General features: G+C 46.0%; 1 protein-coding gene across 5 annotated transcripts in view; it reads left to right on the top strand.

The window, feature by feature from the left end:
* Positions 1-7,569, top strand: part of USP28 (ubiquitin specific peptidase 28) — a 65,934-nt gene extending 58,365 nt beyond the window's left edge. For all 5 annotated transcript variants that reach the window (XM_084893567.1, XM_084893569.1, XM_084893568.1 and 2 more), the window contains 6 exons: positions 537-715; positions 835-913; positions 1,698-1,777; positions 2,287-2,410; positions 4,331-4,526; positions 6,027-7,569. In XM_084893567.1, the coding sequence (XP_084749693.1) occupies positions 537-715; positions 835-913; positions 1,698-1,777; positions 2,287-2,410; positions 4,331-4,526; positions 6,027-6,202 (834 nt within the window). In that variant the 3' untranslated portion in view covers positions 6,203-7,569. The remainder of the gene's footprint in view (positions 1-536; positions 716-834; positions 914-1,697; positions 1,778-2,286; positions 2,411-4,330; positions 4,527-6,026) is intronic.
* Positions 7,570-16,915: the final 9,346 nt, after the last annotated feature.

Below are 16,915 nucleotides of genomic sequence, written 5' to 3' on the forward strand. Positions count from 1 at the left end.
AAGCTGCCCACCGTACTGATGCTCCTCCTCTCCTGGCATGAGCGTGGGCCACGGTGAGCAGCGCCATCTGTCGCCCAGCCGGGAGGGCTGGCTGTTGTTCTTAGGGAATGTCTAGTAATAAAGCCAATGGGACATTGCCTTTGTACTTAGGGGCTGTAACATGAGAAAGTGGGCCATGCTTTTTAAGGTACTCGAATAACATTTAAGGTACATGAATAAATTGCATTTATGTGGATTTTTAAGATTTGGGTTCTTGGGACTCAAGGATATTCCTGTAATAATTAAAAGTAAATATTTTTTGAGAACTTTATGAAAAACTGTCTCTTGTGAATATTGTATGTCTTTGGTGCCAGGAAGCTAGAAGAGTGTCATCCCTTATGAAATGCAAACACTTACTCCACGGTTGCCTCTGTAACTCCTCCGGAAGGATTTCTTAGGTGTCTTCTCAGAGCTAGGGAGCCTCCGTCACCTGAGGCCTCAGTGTCTGTGCAGGAGGCCACAGCTCGCCCCCTCTGACTCCCAGCCGTCTTTCGCAGGCATTCCACGAAGAGTACTCCAGGCTCTACCAGCTGGCCAGGGAGGCGCCCCCCTCTCACAGCGACCCTCGGCTGCAGCACGTGCTCGTCTACTTTTTCCAGAACGAAGCGCCCAAGAGGGTGGTGGAGCGGACCCTTCTGGAACAGTTTGCAGATAAAAATCTTAGCTATGATGAAAGGTGAGAAGGGACTACTCAGGTGAACCCCCTCCTTCTGGGTCCGGTGTGGCTGCCTTCCCTGCGGGGAAGGGTGCGCTGGCTGCTGTCACTGCTTCCTGAACCTTGTCCCACACACACAGGTCCATCAGCATCATGAAGGTGGCGCAGGCTAAGCTGAAGGAGATCGGTCCAGACGACATGAATATGGAGGAGTACAAGGTCAGGTCTTTTCTTTAAATCTGCAAAGCCTCAAACATTCATTCCTGAGGCAAAACTTACAATTCTGTGATTTGTCCTCCCTCCTCCTCCCCCACCCCCCCGCCCCGCCCTGAAAAACTACCACCTGAATAAGAATGGTTAGATGATCTTTCCTTACCCTCAGCATAACAGGCTTCTTTATTCCATGTTTATCAGTGAGTCAGCACTTCCTTTTCTTAAATACGTGCTTTAGCCTTGTTCTAGGCATATAATTCTTGAACTCACAGTTTGGGTTTGTTTTAAATAATACAGTTTCCTATATTGGAAATAATATTTTTATATTGGAAATTCAGTTTCTGTGCATTGAAGTGCATATATAACTACAAGTTTTTTTAAAGCTTTGTGTTGTACGTAAAACAGCGTTCTGTACCGCTAGGGTGTGCCCACCACGCTCACTGAGCTTGAGTGTTGTCCTGTGACTGGGACGGCCTCTCCTTTCATCTGCTGCACATCTGCATGGCGTCCTCAGAACTAGAGAGTCATTCATGTAAACTGTGACGTGGGTGCTGCAAATTAAGACGGCAAATTCTAAAGCTCCTATGAAATACCGTGGAAGGAAAAGGGCATTAAGAATTAAGGTCAACAGTAGTTTTATTCTAAATGTCGAGTATGTTTCCCTGTGAAAGTCTTTGTGTTTATTGCCTTTGTGCCTGGCCACATGTGCACAGAGTTTAAAACTTAGGTGGCAGCAGGGTGGAAGTAGTCTGTTGTGGTCACGATCATTAACTCGAGTCCTCCCTTCCAGAGGTGGCATGAAGATTACAGTTTGTTCCGGAAGGTGTCTGTGTACCTCCTGACCGGCCTGGAGCTCTATCAGAAAGAAAAGTAAGCTGGCCTTCCATGCTGTGAGACTGCTGGTTGGGGCTCTCTGATTTATCCGTCCCCACCCAGGAGTGCTGAGAGAGTCCCAGCCCACCCGCCCGGTCACGTGCACAGCGTGCCTCTGTTGTCCCTTAGTGCTGCTCTGCATGTCACACAGTTTTCATCCTTCACGTAGTGATAGGTTTATTAGGAAGGAGATGTGGTGGCCAGAGTTCCTTTGTGGTAAGTGAAGATGAACTCTGAAGCTGAGAGCTGGTGCAGCCCTCAGGGAGCACCTAGTCCAGACTTTGTCAGGAGGCCCCGAGCCCAGGGAGCTTGCAGGATTGGTCTCGGGTTTTGGGCCAGTTTGTGGAGGATTGAGATGGCTGCTGTCTTTGGCCCTCAGGCTTTTCCCAGTCCTTGTGCCGCCCCCTCCTTCCAGACTTCCCCGGAAACCCTTGTCTGCGGGGGCAGGGAGGGTAAGCCCTGGGTTTTGGAGGACCCTCAGCTGTGGTTATCTGCTATTTCCTAAGGTACCAAGAAGCCCTCTCCTACCTGGTGTATGCCTACCAGAGCAACGCCGCCCTGCTGACCAAGGGGCCCCGCCGCGGCGTGGAGGAGTCGGTGATCGCTCTGTACCGAAGGAAATGCCTGCTGGTGAGTCTCTGTAACCCTTGGATCTGTCTTAGATCTCTGTGGCTCGTTGTCTTTAGCAGCCTTGCAAGCCAGGAGGAAATTAATCTCCAACAGGTTTCACATTTTCCATCTCTCAAGAGGAGCTTACCTTTGGAACAGATTATTTAACATTACTTAGTCGTTATCATTCTTCTTCAGTCCCTGGTAGACGGGGGATGAGAATGGATCACCCCTCTCTCTGCCCTTCACGTGTACCTGCATTTCATCTCGTTGCTTTCCTAGCAGCCTGTGAGTCCCTGAGCAGATTTTCTCCTAGCTGAGTTCTCTGTGTCTGGAACGTAGTAAACTTGTAATACGTGCGTGTTGCAGGAATGCAGTGCTTCTTCTGTGTTCCTTGCTGGTAGATAAGAGTCCTAGTGACTTCTAAAGAAATTCCAGTTTTTTTTAAGTCGTGAGCCAGGAGATCTGGCCTGCCCTCCGGTGTTGTCGCTGTCACACTCCGGGAATGCTCCTGGCCTGTTCGTACTCGGCAGCACGAGGACAGGCAGACCGATGACCTCTGTCTACCCCGGCCTAACGCTGTGCTTGTCTGTAGAAAACTGCACAGGGAGGCTTGCCGGGAGGCTGTGTGCTGTGTGTGTCTTTCCGGAGCCCCCTCCCCTCCCGGGGGTCAGGCAGACTTCCCACCACCGCCCTCTTAGCACCACGTGGAGAGGTTAAGTCATGACATACGCCGACCTCAAGAGCTTCATTTTCTGGTTTACACAGTAGGTCCTCAGGTTACGTCGGAGATCCGTTCCTACAGCGCGACATAACATGATTTTCGCCGCAAGTCGGAACCCACCTACATAAGCACCTCCATCACTCACGTGGAGCACATACACAGCAGCAATGAAGTGAAACAGTAAAAAAGTTTTAAAAGAAAGTAACAATTCCTTACCTTTACTGTGGTAAACAAATAATAAAAAACATAAAGCACATATGTATGTACGTCAAAATGATGGAACTTTCTTGTTTATAAATAAATGGGAGATGGTGATATAACCACAAAACGACGTACTTCAAGTTCGACGTAGCCAGAGGACAGTTTGTATTTGCTTTCTGTACTGGTTATAGGTATGGAGGACATTTGGAAGCTGAAGAAAGACTTGTAAATTGGATGGGTCTGAATTTTATTAGAGCTACACTTCTGTTTCTCAAGTCACCAAACACAGGATCCATGTGGCCTGTGCTGCCCAGCTCCATGGGGAGGCAGTAAGAGTGAACTGGATGGTTCCCGGGCTGGCTCTCCGCCTGCAGGGTGCGCCACAGGCACCTGGACAACTTTCACAGGAGGATGAAGCGCAGGCTCCTCCCCAGGCGGCCAGACTGGGCCTGCACAGCCTCCTGTCTCTGCAGGTGGTTCTGACGCCCATGGAGAAGGAGGGCCATGGAATAGGCCTTTTAGTGGAAGCAGGTGTTAGGCACAACCTTGACTTAGAAGTTAGGCCGGTGGTCAGCAAACTGCGGCTCGCGAGCCACGTGCGGTTCTTTAGCTCCTTGAGTGTTCTAACACCACTTCTTCAAAATAGACTTGCCCAGGCCAAAAACTGACTTCTGTGCATGGGCCATGAAGTTTCAATCGCTCTGTAGGTGCGCACCCGCATCTGGTATTTTGTGGAAGAGCCACACTCAAAGGGCCAAAGAGCCCCATGTGGCTCGCGAGCCTCTTTTGCCGACCACTAGTTTAGGCCATTGGGTCAGAGGCTTTAGCTGCCTGAGAATCCCCTTGGGAGCTTTTATCAAATCCTGGTGCCCAGCATGCTGATGATAGCAGCTGCTGGGTGGTTTTTAGAGATTCCCCCGGCAATTCCAGTGACAGTAAAGTTTGGCAGCCACTTGTTAGGATCTTCTGACGTTCTTATTTATCTTTTCAGACTTTTTCTCTCTTTTTATCTGTAGGAGCTGAATGCCAAAGCAGCTTCTCTCTTTGAAACCAATGATGACAACTCACTAACAGAGGGCATTAAAATGATGAATGAGTTGATCATTCCCTGCATTCACCTCATCATCAATAATGACATCTCCAAGGATGACCTGGAAGCCATTGAGGTCATGAGAAAACACTGGTGCTCTTACCTGGGCCAAGATATTGCAGGTGTGTTGCTTTTAGCACTCCCCGTAATCTCTAAGGCTCTTGGGAATGACAGAAATTACAGTGGGCTCACTAGAGCACAGGTTGCCAAACCTTGCCAAAGGATTATGGGAACCCCTAGGGTTAGGGAGTTAGAAGTGGACCTGCTCTACGGAGGTGGGGAAGCCGGGCCTCTGCTCCTCTACCTTCCCTGCCTCCTCTGCGGTGTTGAGGTGTCTCCAGACAACCAGGAACCCTGCGTGAAACATCACAGCTCTCCAGGAGTGTCCAACCTCTATTACTTTTCAGTTGCCAAAATCTGGACTCCAGTTGCATAGTTTAAAAATCAAAATCCATTTACACTGTCCTCTGGCTGTTCAGTAGTTAGAGCGTCAGACTGTGGATGGACGGGTTGAGGGTTCAATTCCTCGTCAAGGGCACCTACCTCTGATGTATTTTCGATCCCTGGCCCCAGTCTGGGCAGGAGGCAACCAATTGATGTCTCTCACTCACATCAATGTTTCTTTCTCTCCCAACTCCTTCCCTCCCACCATCTTTAAAATCAATGGGGAAAATATCCTTGGGTGAAAATTCAACAAAAAGAGATCCATTTATGCAGCTTGGTTATCAAGACCTATCATATTAACTAGGATGCCTTCGAGGCCAATTAGTAAATGGACTATTCTTGCTTGTCCTAAGTATTATAGGGAGGGAGCCTAAAACTAGTTATTTTTAGGGGAGTTTGATAGATTTAGAAAGTTGGTGTATATTCTAATGTGAATCTTCTCTCTTAGCTTCTCACTGATGTAAAGATAATTCTATTGACCGCCCTAGCTGGTTTGGATCAGTGAATAGAGTGTCGACCTGCGGGCTGAACGGTCCCAGGTTCAATTCCAGTTAAGGGCACATCGGGCTCAATTCCTAGTGAGGGGTGTGCAGGATTCTTTCTCATCATTGGTGTTTCTCTCTCTCCCTCTCCCTTACTCTCTGAAATCAATAAAAATACATATATTTTTAAAAATATATTCTATTGACTTCTTAAAGTGCTCGAGTTTATAGTATTTATTGAAAATTCTATTATAATTAGTAGGTGTGACTTTCCTTTTAATGTCTTCAATTTTTGTGTAGGCCATTTGTAATATGTGGCTGTATTTAGTGCGCTGTGTACACACTGTGTATTTTAATCATTTGAAGACAATCGCACCCTTACATTTATGAAAAGAGTGTTATATCTGCTTTCTCAAAGCTTGAAAGAATGAGTAAAAGATCTGTCCTGTCCGTAGCGCAGCATTATTCTTCCATATGCCAGGTGGCCGGCAGCACGACCTGCAGCTTTGGTGTACTTGACAAGTCGGCTTTTGCTCCTGGTTGGGCCTGAGGGCCACCATCTGTGGTTAGTTGGCCAGAGCAATGCTCTGCGGTTTGGTAGTGGGCTGTCTGGAGGGCCTTCTCATAGCGTTTCAGACTTAGTTTTCACTAGAGTTCTACTTAGCTGTGTATGTAACCATTGTTTTCTCTCCACAGAGAATCTGCAGCTGTGCTTAGGGGAATTTCTACCCAGGCTTCTGGATCCTTCTGCAGAAATCATTGTATTGAAGGAGCCTCCAACTATTCGACCCAATTCTCCCTATGACCTTTGCAGCCGGTTTGCAGCCGTCATGGAGTCAATTCAGGGGGTTTCAGCTGTGACCGTGAAGTAAGCGGTCACGTGTTCAGGGCCTGCCCTGGTCTTTGGTTGCCTGCCCATTGAACAGAGTCTGTTACCCAGTGTTTACCTTGGGAGAGGAATTAGGTGAGAAGGGAGATTCAGATCCAGACCCCAACCATGCTGTATGTGTAACTAAGGATTGAAAATAAAATTGCACTTTTCAGGAACAGAATCACTAGCCCGGTTTTCCTGAAAGAGGCAGGAGCAGTGCACTGGGGTGTTGAGTTGTGCGGGAGACCCGAGGTGGCCTGTTCTACCCATGGGAATGCTTGGGCTTTTCTCAGCCTCTGCCACTTTTTAATGATTCTTCAGCCACAGATATTTTTAACAGCAGAATAGAAGGGTGAGTCATCAGAACCTGAACCAGATGAACAGCTCCTAGTTATTACAAATGACATTTGAAAATTCTTAACTGGCGGAGATAAGAAATATAAACCTTGCCTGGCTCTTGGCAAGTCGGGTAACTGATAAACCACCACCTTTTATGTGTGGGTAGAATACAAGGTCATGTGGCCAGATGATGTGGAAAGATCAGAAGAAAGCTGCCTCTCCTTTCTTCTCTCTCTTATTTATATTTTTAATGAAACCAGACAACCTCCTGAGTGAAAGGAAGAAAAGCATTACAGATTTCAGATGGAATAGCATTGAGAAACCTGACTAACGGTGGCGGGTTCGTGTGGTTTCTTTTTTAAATGGGAAAGTGGGTTTATGTAAACTCTTGGGTAGTTCCTACTGTTGACCCTGTTCTTTTTGGCGAGGGAACCTTTATTTTACTTTTTTAATTTAAGTATAGTTGGTATACGATATTATATTAGTTTCAGGTGTACAGTACAGGGATTCGACATTTATATACCCATGATGTGATCACTGTACTGAGTCTAGTAATCATCTCTCATCATGGAAACTTACCAAATATCATTGGCTACATTTCCCTTTACCTGTTTCACTCATCCCTCCCACTATCACCATCCCCAACAAAACAGAACGTGCACAGGCCCATAGAAACAAATCGAACTGATGGTTAAAGATGGCGTCTTGATCATTGTTAACCATTGAATTTCCTAGGGCCTGGAATTTGTCAGAAACATGTCTAAGACTGCTGCTGACCCAAAAGAACATTTGATGCCCTCTCCCTTTTTGTTTTGAAAAACTAAAGGACGTGGGTTTGTAAAATAAAGAAATTTATATGTATATGTAGAGAGAGAAATATCTCCTGTTGACCATTTTTAAAAGGCTCCAGCTTGGATATTGTGTTTTAACAGAATTTTCAGATTGAAGGAATTGTGGGAGGGAAGAACACGTGATACCACTATGCAGATTTTATAAATGTGCAATAAAAAAATTTGTCTTACCTTTCTGTGCATCAGGCTTTTATTTAAATATATGCCTTTTCTTTTGGAAATTGATGGACTTGGTAAGCATTTGTCATGTGTCAGTTTTTCTTTTTAAAAGGGCTAAGAAGCTTAATGGGGGATAAAATAAGAGCAGGCAACAGGCTTTGAGCAGCACCTAGTGGTGACAGATAACTTTTCATCTCATTGCATGTAAGTGATCCACTCTGTATTTATCAAACTTAGAAGGCAAAAAAAAAACAAAACAAAAAAAAAAACAAAAAAAAACAAACCAACAAAAAACAAAAAAAAAACTTTTAACTGAATTTTGTATGTTTTTATTAAATTTATAGATATTCAAAGGTATCTGCATTTTAAAGTTACTGCAAAGATTTGTGTCATGGGAAATTAATTATCTTACCTATTGATTACCTTTTACTGCTTAAAATTATAAACCATTTGCCTTCACTTTTAAATCCCTGTCATTGGATACTGTGCACAGTTGTATTATTCCATTTCATATAATAACCTGGGACGATAATGGGTCAGATTCATAAGCTGTGGAGCCAGGACACTAACCCTCACGTCACAGCCTGTGCTTTAAACAACTGCCCGGCTGTAATGGGTAGTCTTGTAAAACCTTTTGCTTTGTACCTTTCCACATTTGTTATTTCCTGGCCAGGGACTGGGAATCTACAGGTGGCCAAGGAAGGAAAAGATGGGTGCCTTTAGTGTGCAGTGTTGAGCAGTTTGCTTTCTTGGGAGTGCTGAGAAGGAATTTCTTTTTCCTCACATTAGCTGGCTGCCTTCAGTCAGCCTGGTTTCTTAGAGTTCACAAACTGCCTCAAGCTAGGAATGACTTACGTGTTTAAAGGGTTGTGTAAAAAGAATGAGGAGGGTGGGAGGAGGAGGAAGAAACCCTATGTGACCCTTAGCTAAAATGATTCAAGAGTTTGGGCATGGTACTTATTTGATCTCGGCATAAATTCCCTTGAGGCTGGAATAATTCTCTCATTTCTTTTCCTGGTTAACTGGAGTTGCAGTCCTGTTTGGAAATGTTAGCTCCTTAAAGAACTGAGGCGTATAAGCTCATAGGTGTGAAGTGGATACATAGGACAATTTAAATAATGAATAAACTAGAGTCTAGTATTGAATGTGGCCCTGGAATGTAGCAGGGATAGGACAGAAGGGGAAATTAATTGTAGCTATATTTATTTATTTTCACTGCTCGGTGGTGAAATTATAGGGAATAACTTATAATTTATTCCCTAATTTTGAGTCATTTCCAGTTTCTGGCTACTACCTAAACTGCTACAAGAAACATTAAATGTATGTCTTTTCTTACACACAGGAGTGCATTTCTGTTGGTATCTATAATAATAAAAGAAATATGCAAATTGTACCTCTATGACACCCACAAGCCAATCAGGAGTGAGTATGCAAATTATCAAAGATGGTGGGTTAATTTGCCTATGCAGGCAAGGAGGGATGGGTGGGGCAGGCGCCTGACATGAGGGAGAGGTTGGGCATATGGGGTGCTACAGGAGCAGTGCTCCGGCTATAGGCTAAAGGCTCCAGCCAGAGTGAAGACTCCAACTAGAGCAAAGGTGGAAGGTGGTGGCCGGAGTGAAGTCCTGGGTCCCAGGTGCCAGAAGAAAACTGGTGCCAGCAGCCAGGGGAAGGAAGGCCTATTGCATGAATCTTTGTGCCTCTAGTGTAATTATAAGTGAAATCATTGGATCATGCACTTTCACTGTTAAACACCCACCAGCAGTTTATAAGAATTCAATGTTCGTTGTTGCCTATATCCTTAAGATTTATTTTGTTGCCCTGCCTCGTTTTGCTCAGTGGATAGAGCATTGACCTGAGGACTGAAGGGTCTCAGGTTTAATTCCGGTCAAGAGCATGTAACTTGGTTGCAGGCACATCCCCAGTAGGGGCAGCTGATCGATGTTTCTCTCTCATCAGTGTTTCTAACTATCCTTTTCCCTTCCTCTCTGCAAAAAATCAAAATATATTTTTAAAGAAGATTTGGTTTTGTAATATTTTTTAAATTTGCCTTTCTGGTAGATGTGTGATATTGTTTCAATTTGCATTTATCACATGTGAATGATGTTGAGCGTCTCTTTATATACTTAGTGACCTTTGGCTATTGTCTTTTGTGAAATACCTATTTAAGTCTTTGGCCTACTTTGTTGAATTTACTATCATTTACTTATTGACTTACTAGTGGCCTGAGGCATGAACTAATTCACATTGAAAGGATATTAATTAGAAGAAATATTTGAATATCGCTATTCACCCTTTATAATAGAAATGTCAACCAAATTTACAATTGATAATGACAGATCGAAACACACCTGTGTGGCACCAGCGAGAGCTTTATATATAGAGATAAACTTTCTTAATTAGACCTGCTTTCTGATTTAGCTAAACTTTTTCCAGCCCAGTGAAGCACCCCAACTTCTCTTAGGTAATTGTCAGCAACACAACAGGAAATATCAACACAAAGCAGATTGTTATTGTAGATCACGCAGGGAGAACAAAGGGTAAAATATTTAACTGCAGTAGTGTTTGACTATATTTTGCACAGTGAGAAAACTTGAAGTCATTTTCAAGTTTCACCATTTCTAAACTTCCTAAATCTTATTTTCTGGCTAATGAAAAGAAAACAGGATTCCATCGAGTCTGCTATCTACCTACTCCAGGACTTCTGTGAGGATCAAATGAGATGAGGCAGGGGAAAACGCTTCACAGACATTCGGTTACAGTGTAAAATGTTTCCACCTGGCTATAAACCAAGTCGTGTTCCTGGGCTGAAAAAAACTCCAAGGAGGCTAGTCCCTGGGAGAGGACACTGGGTGTTGCTACGTGACATCATTACCCGCTCCCCACATCCAGTGGCTGGGCTGGGCTGGGCAGTGGTCTGCATTTTGTCCCATGGGGTCTTGGCAGCATCGGCTGTGATTTGGTGGACTGTCACTCTGGAGTGGTGGCAGGGCCTGTGTCTCATTTGGGGAAGCCAAGTATTGCTTTGTTGTCACCAGGTCCATGGTGCCGTTTTTCTGTAAAAGGCCAGGGTGCATCACGACAGCTCCTGCATTGAGCATCTGTCCCCTGGTGGTCAGTGTGTGTCATAGCAACTGGTCGGATGGTCGGACACTTAGCATATTAGCCTTTTATATCATACTATTGTAGATGCTCAGTGCACGAAATTCATGCACGGTGAGGGGGGAGTGGGGGGAGGTTGTGTCCCTCAGCCCTGCCTGCACCATCTCCAATCTGGAATCCCTTGAGGGATGTCCAACTGCCCTTTTAGGCCCAATCATAACTGGATTGGGCCTAAATGGGCAGTCGGACATCCCTCTCACAACCCAAGACTGCTGGTTCACAACTGCTTGCCTGCCTGCCTGCCTTCCTGATTGCCCCTAAGTGCTTCTACCTGCCAGCCTGATCACCTCCTAACCACTCCCCTGCCAGCCTGATTGATGCCTAACTGCTCCCCTGCCAGCCTATTTACCCCTAACTGCTCTCCCCTGCAGACCTGGTCACCCCTAACTGCCCTTCCCTGCAGGCCTGATCTCCCACAACTTCCCTCTGCCAGCCTGGTCACCCCTGACTGCCCTCCCCCACAGGCTTGATTGCCCCCAACTGCCCTCCCTTGCTGGCCTGATCACCCACAACTGCCCTCCCCTGTTGGCCAACTTGTGGCCATCTTGTGTCAACATGGGGGCAACCATCTTTGACCACATGGGGGCAGCCAGGCTGGCAGGGGAGCAGTTAGACATCAACCAGGCTGGCATGGGAGTGGTTAGAGGGTGATCAGGCTGGCAGGCAGAAGCAGTTAGGGGCAATCAGGAAGGCAGGCAGGCGAGCAGTTGGGAGCCAGCAGTCCTGGATTGTGAGAAGGGTACCAGATTGGGCTGGGGGACATTCCCCCACACCCTACCCTGTGCATGAATTTCGTGCACCAGGCCTCTAGTATGGATAATAAAATGGCAATAACTACATACCTATCAATAATCACTTTAAATGTAAATGCATTAAATGCACAAATCAAAAGACATAGGATAGCTAAAGAGATTATTATGATCTCTCAACACATAATAATCTGGCCACTCGGTGTATATCCTGTATAGTAAAAGGCTAATAAATTGTCCCCTCGACCAGGAGTTCGACCTGCAGGCAGGCTGGCCAACCGCCCATGTCCCTTACCCCTGGCCAGGCTGGCCAGACCCCACCCATGCATGAATTCATGCACAGGGCCTCCAATACACACACACACACACTGAGTGGCCATTCAGAGATCATAATAATCTGGCCACTCAGTGTATATGCTATATACACACAGACAACAGAATGGTGATATCCAGAGGGAAAGGAGGATGGGGGTAGGTAGAAGTGGGCAAAGGGAATAAGTGGGAATGGGAAGAGACTTTTGCTTTGTGTGATGGACACACAATGCAGTAACAGATGATGTTTTCTTGAGTTGTACATTTAAAACCTGGATGGTACTGTGAATCAATGTCACCCCAATAAATTAAAGATATTTCATGCAAATGGAAACAAAAAATAAAACTGGTAGTAATACTTATATCAGACAAAATAGACTTTAAAACAAAGGCTGTATAGTCAGAGACAAGGAAGAGCATTACATAATGATAAAGGGATCAATCTAACAAGAGGATATAAGCCTGGTAAACATTTAACATCCAATGCACCTAAATTTATGAAGCAACTGTTGGTGGGCATAAAGGGAGAGATCAACAATACAGCAGTCATAGTAGAGAACTTTTTTGTTTTCATACTAGGAGACTTTAATACCCCATTAATACCAATGTGTAGATCTTCCAGACACAAAATCAACAGGGAAACAATGGCCTCAAATGAAACATTAGACCAGATAGATTTAATGTTTTTAGAGCATTTCACCCAAAGCAGCAGAATATACATTCTTTTCAAGTGCACATAGAACATTTTCCAGAATAAACCACATGTTAGGCCACAAAACAAGAGTCAATAAATTTAAGAAGACTGAAATCATATCAAGTACCTTCTCTGATCACAATGGCATGAAACTAGAAGTTAATTAGAAGAAGAAGAAAAAAACCCTGAAAAACACACAAACACATGGAGGCTAAATAACATTTTACTTAAGAATGAGATCAAGGAAAAATCAAAAGATACCTTGAGAAAAATGAAAATGAAAACACGTTCACCCAAAATATATGGGACACAGCAAAAGCAATCCTAAAAGTGTATACCTCAGAAATAAGAAAAATCTCAGTCTAACCTTATACCTAATAGATCTAGAAACAGAACAAACAAAGCCCAAAGTGAGTAGGAGGAAGGAAATAAAAATCAGAGTGGGCATGGCCTGGATCAAGCTGATTTGATCTCAAATATCTACATTGGAAATTTTTTTAAATCTCTGAGCAAGAAAATTTTGCTTGTGCAAACACGAACAAAGTGAGTATGTATAAGCAATAACTCAACCTAAAAGTCGAACTAAAGCAGCGTGGCTGTGCAGGAGTCAGTTGATCAATATTTCTCATCGGTGATTCTATTTCTCGCTCCCTTGCCCTTCTTCTTTCTGAAATCATTAAAAACATTTTTTTAAGAAGTAAAAGCATGTCATTGTCAAAACTACTGGTCCAAGGAAAAGCAGGCGCTGAATGAAGATCTGATAGCACACGTCACTGCTGCGCTTGACTTGGTCAGAGCCGGGAGCAGGGCTGACTGCATAAGAAATGGAGAGCAGAGAGGAGGTTTTTGTCTCATTTTTTTTCTGGGCAAATCCTACAGTTGCCAATCCACATCTCATATTAATATGCAGCTTTCTCCTCAGGCTGCAGCCCAGGGATGTGCAGGACGTCTGAGTTAGCTGAGGCATCTTTGGGTCCAGAGAACTGGCCAGGGACCCTGAAAACCTGGTGCTTATCTGAGTCTGACTTAAACAACAGGAGATTCTGGGAAGGGCTCTCAGGCTCCTGCTTAAACCACCTGACAGCAAAGTCACCAACGCTGAAGCCAGTGCTCCCTGTGCATGGGAGTCTGGCTGCTTTCCCTGTGGGTGCAGAGAGGAAGGAGGGTCGAGTCAGCACAGATTGAAAGAGGAAACCAGCCGACACAGGCACTTGCCGGAGACGGGGCTGGAACCAGGGTAAAGTTTTTTAGGAAACTGAGCAGGTAGGGAATAAAGCTGAAAGCTAAAGCCTTGTCCCTGAGGCCCTCCCTACCTGTGTAGTGAGGGAGGCGCACGAGGTGGAGCAGGGACCAGAACCTGGTGCACAGACTCTGAGCCTCCTCACAGTGGGGCTGGGCTGCCTGGGACCTCCTTTCTCCCTCCAGTCTCTGCCAGAGAAGAGGCAGTCCACCCCCTGACTGCCCAGCCTCTCCCTGAGCACTAGTGCTGGAGCTGAGCTCACACTCCAGAGTGAGGGAGATGAAGGTTAGCGTTACCCCTTGGGAGAGTTGTGGAAGGAAGAACACATCCAACTGGGTCCTCCTCTGTGAACCTTTGGCTCAGCCCCAGGCCCAGGCTCCTTAGAATGAACATCCTCACTGAAAAGTCAACTCACAGTGCCCCCTACTGGTCACAGGGCACACACTTCCCCATGGCCCTAGCCCTGGGAGCCCAGCTGTTTTCTGCTCAGCAGGACACTGTCTCCTCTCCCACACCTGTGGTCTGACTCCTGGATACTGTGGTTCTCAGTCACTGGCCTTTGATTCTTGGTTGTTTGTCCTGCTTTGTTTTTGCAACAGCTTCAACATGTTTGTTTTTGTTTTAAAACATTTCTCAATATATTATGCATTTTCACCTCTTTTTTTGTTCATTTACAAAATGTATTTACAAACAGTATTCCTAGACTTAAATTTTTCCATTTAAGCATTAGAAAAAAATGTCATATTTTCAAAAATTCGGACTGGTGTTTGTTAAAACAAATTTTTAATATAGATAAGCAAAATGTTCATGCTTTTTTTTTTGGATATTAATCTTTTACATCAACACATCTATTTCTACATTTATTCGGGTCTGTTTTTACCCTTTGTAGGGATTTTATTCTGTCCTGAATGTCCATGGCACTCTGCCACGTGGTGGTCAGGAGTCCATGTGGCTGTGAGTCAATGAGGATGCTCTGCGTGTGGCGGGAAGGGAGGAGAAGGGCTATGGTCAGGCTCCATCGGGTTCCCAGTTCCCAGGGGCACTGCCAGGGCTGAGGCATCAGAAGACACAGGTTAGGCCTGGGATGGTGTAAAGCAGTGACTAGATTAGAGACCTGCTCCAGAGGAGAGATTACAACCATCCTGGAATAAACATGCGAGCCTTGAGGCTGCAGCTGCCGATTCCATGGGAACTCCCTGTCTCATGGTCCACACATGACCAGGCTGGCTTCATGCTGTCCATTTCACCGTTCCTGAACAAGGATGCTGTGCTGTGTGCGGGTGTGCGGTTTGAATGTGTCATTTCAGCAGTTTCTTCACGTCAGTGATGGGAGTGTGGGCAGCTTAGCTGACCACTCGAGGAAAGCAATACAGCGACAAAAAGAAGCTTAACATTGTTGATCTTCAGGGAGATGAATGTCAAACTTGCAACGGGGCACAGCTTCCCCCAGACTGGAAGGGCTGTGATAAAACCAAGAGAGAACAACACTTGTTTGGGGAGGTGAGGGAAAAGTGGAGCCTCATCCATTGTTGTGGAAATGAAGCCAGCGCAGCCACATTGGAAAGCATCGGACAGGCCCCCAGATAACACTCTGTAAAGTTTCCACACGACTCAGCAACCACATTCCAAGCTGCCTCCCAAAAATGGGAACACGAACCTACAGAAACCAAAACCAAAACGTTTACACGAAGGTTCCTTGCAGAGTTCTGCATAATTCATCCCACAAAGAACAACCAAATCTGGTGTGTCTGTATAATATATACCTGTAAGTGCGACTCTAATGAGTGTGACAGTAAAAAAGTGACTGGCTTCCCGGTCCCTGTCGCAGCATGGAGGGACCTCACACACAGCTAAGAATACAGTGGGATTAGTAACAAAGGACCATGTGTTTTCCGGTGACGTTTACAGGAAAGGAGCATCTACACTGAGAGGTGTTACAAATGTTTTAAAATATGTTATAGCCATGGTCGGCAAACTGCAGCTCACGAACCACATGCAGCTCTTTGGCCCCTTGAGTGTGGCTCTTCCACAAAATTCCACGGCCTGGGAGAGTCTATGTTGAAGAAGTGGTGGCGTTAGAAGAAGTTAAGTTTAAAAAATTTGGCTCTCAAAAGAATTGTCAATCGTTGTACTGTTGATATTTGGCTCTGTTGACTAATGAGTTTGCCCACCACTGGCCACTAGTCCAACCTTTTAGGCTGGGCGGGTCCACCCCTGGGCAGAGCTTGTCTTTCAACAGGACATTACACCGTGCAACTACCCCAGGAGCTCGAGGATCATATGGAATGTGAGATGGCCAAGTTATGTCCTGGCTTGGCCCAGCTCTGCACCTCTCCCTGTGAAATGGGTTCCATTATCACTTGCTGCACTAAGGGGTCGCCCATAGGTATCCCCAAAGTGTTCCAATCCTCAGACAACTGTCCGTTGGATGGCCTCCTCATAAGGTGAGCAAAGAGGAGGCCGGTGGTATGCACAGCCGTAAGGGCATACTTACAACCCCTGTACAGAGGGAGAGGCCCAGGGTAACCCACCTGCCAGTGTTGCAGGGGGCCCCCTCCTCTGAGGACATGGCCCTTTTCCCCCTGGAGGCCATATCGATGAGGGTGTGCCTGAGCACGGTGAGGACATCCTCGGACTGCAGTGAGGGCTTCCCCTGTGGGCAGGGCCAGGCCCCACCGCCAAGCCACCTGCCCCATTGTTCATGGTCCCACGTACCCGTTTCTGAGGGAGCCACCAAGCCCGATCTTCAGGGAAAGATACTGCCTCTGGGACCTTTGCCAAGGCACCTGACTTAACATTCCTAGGGGCTAGCAGCTGCCCTGGCCTCTTGCTGGCTCTGTTTCCCTAATTTTCTCAGTTTTGAGGGGTATAGGTGGTGTATGTAGTTAATTCAGAAACTGTCGGCAGCCCTTGAGCTCCACCTCCTGGCGCCACAGGCTGATCTCGCTCCCAACGCCATTTCACAATTGGTCGCGCCTGCAAGAGCCACTACACCAGTGCTAACATTGTCCTCCGAGTGGTCTCTTGGCTCTAGTTCTCCTGGTCCCTCCTGTCCCCAGGAGGCCACTTCCTGCTCTAGCATGCATGCCCGAGCCTCTAATGCCTCCTCCAGGCTCTGTAGCTCATGTATCTTAGTGTCCCCAGCCAACATCTCAGGGTGTTGCAGTTTCAAGGCCATTAGGAGCAACCAGCCTAATGGCCGGCAACT

This window comes from Pipistrellus hanaki (genome assembly GCF_964339955.1).
Source record: "Pipistrellus hanaki genome assembly, chromosome: 9".
Lineage (NCBI taxonomy): Eukaryota > Metazoa > Chordata > Mammalia > Chiroptera > Vespertilionidae > Pipistrellus > Pipistrellus hanaki.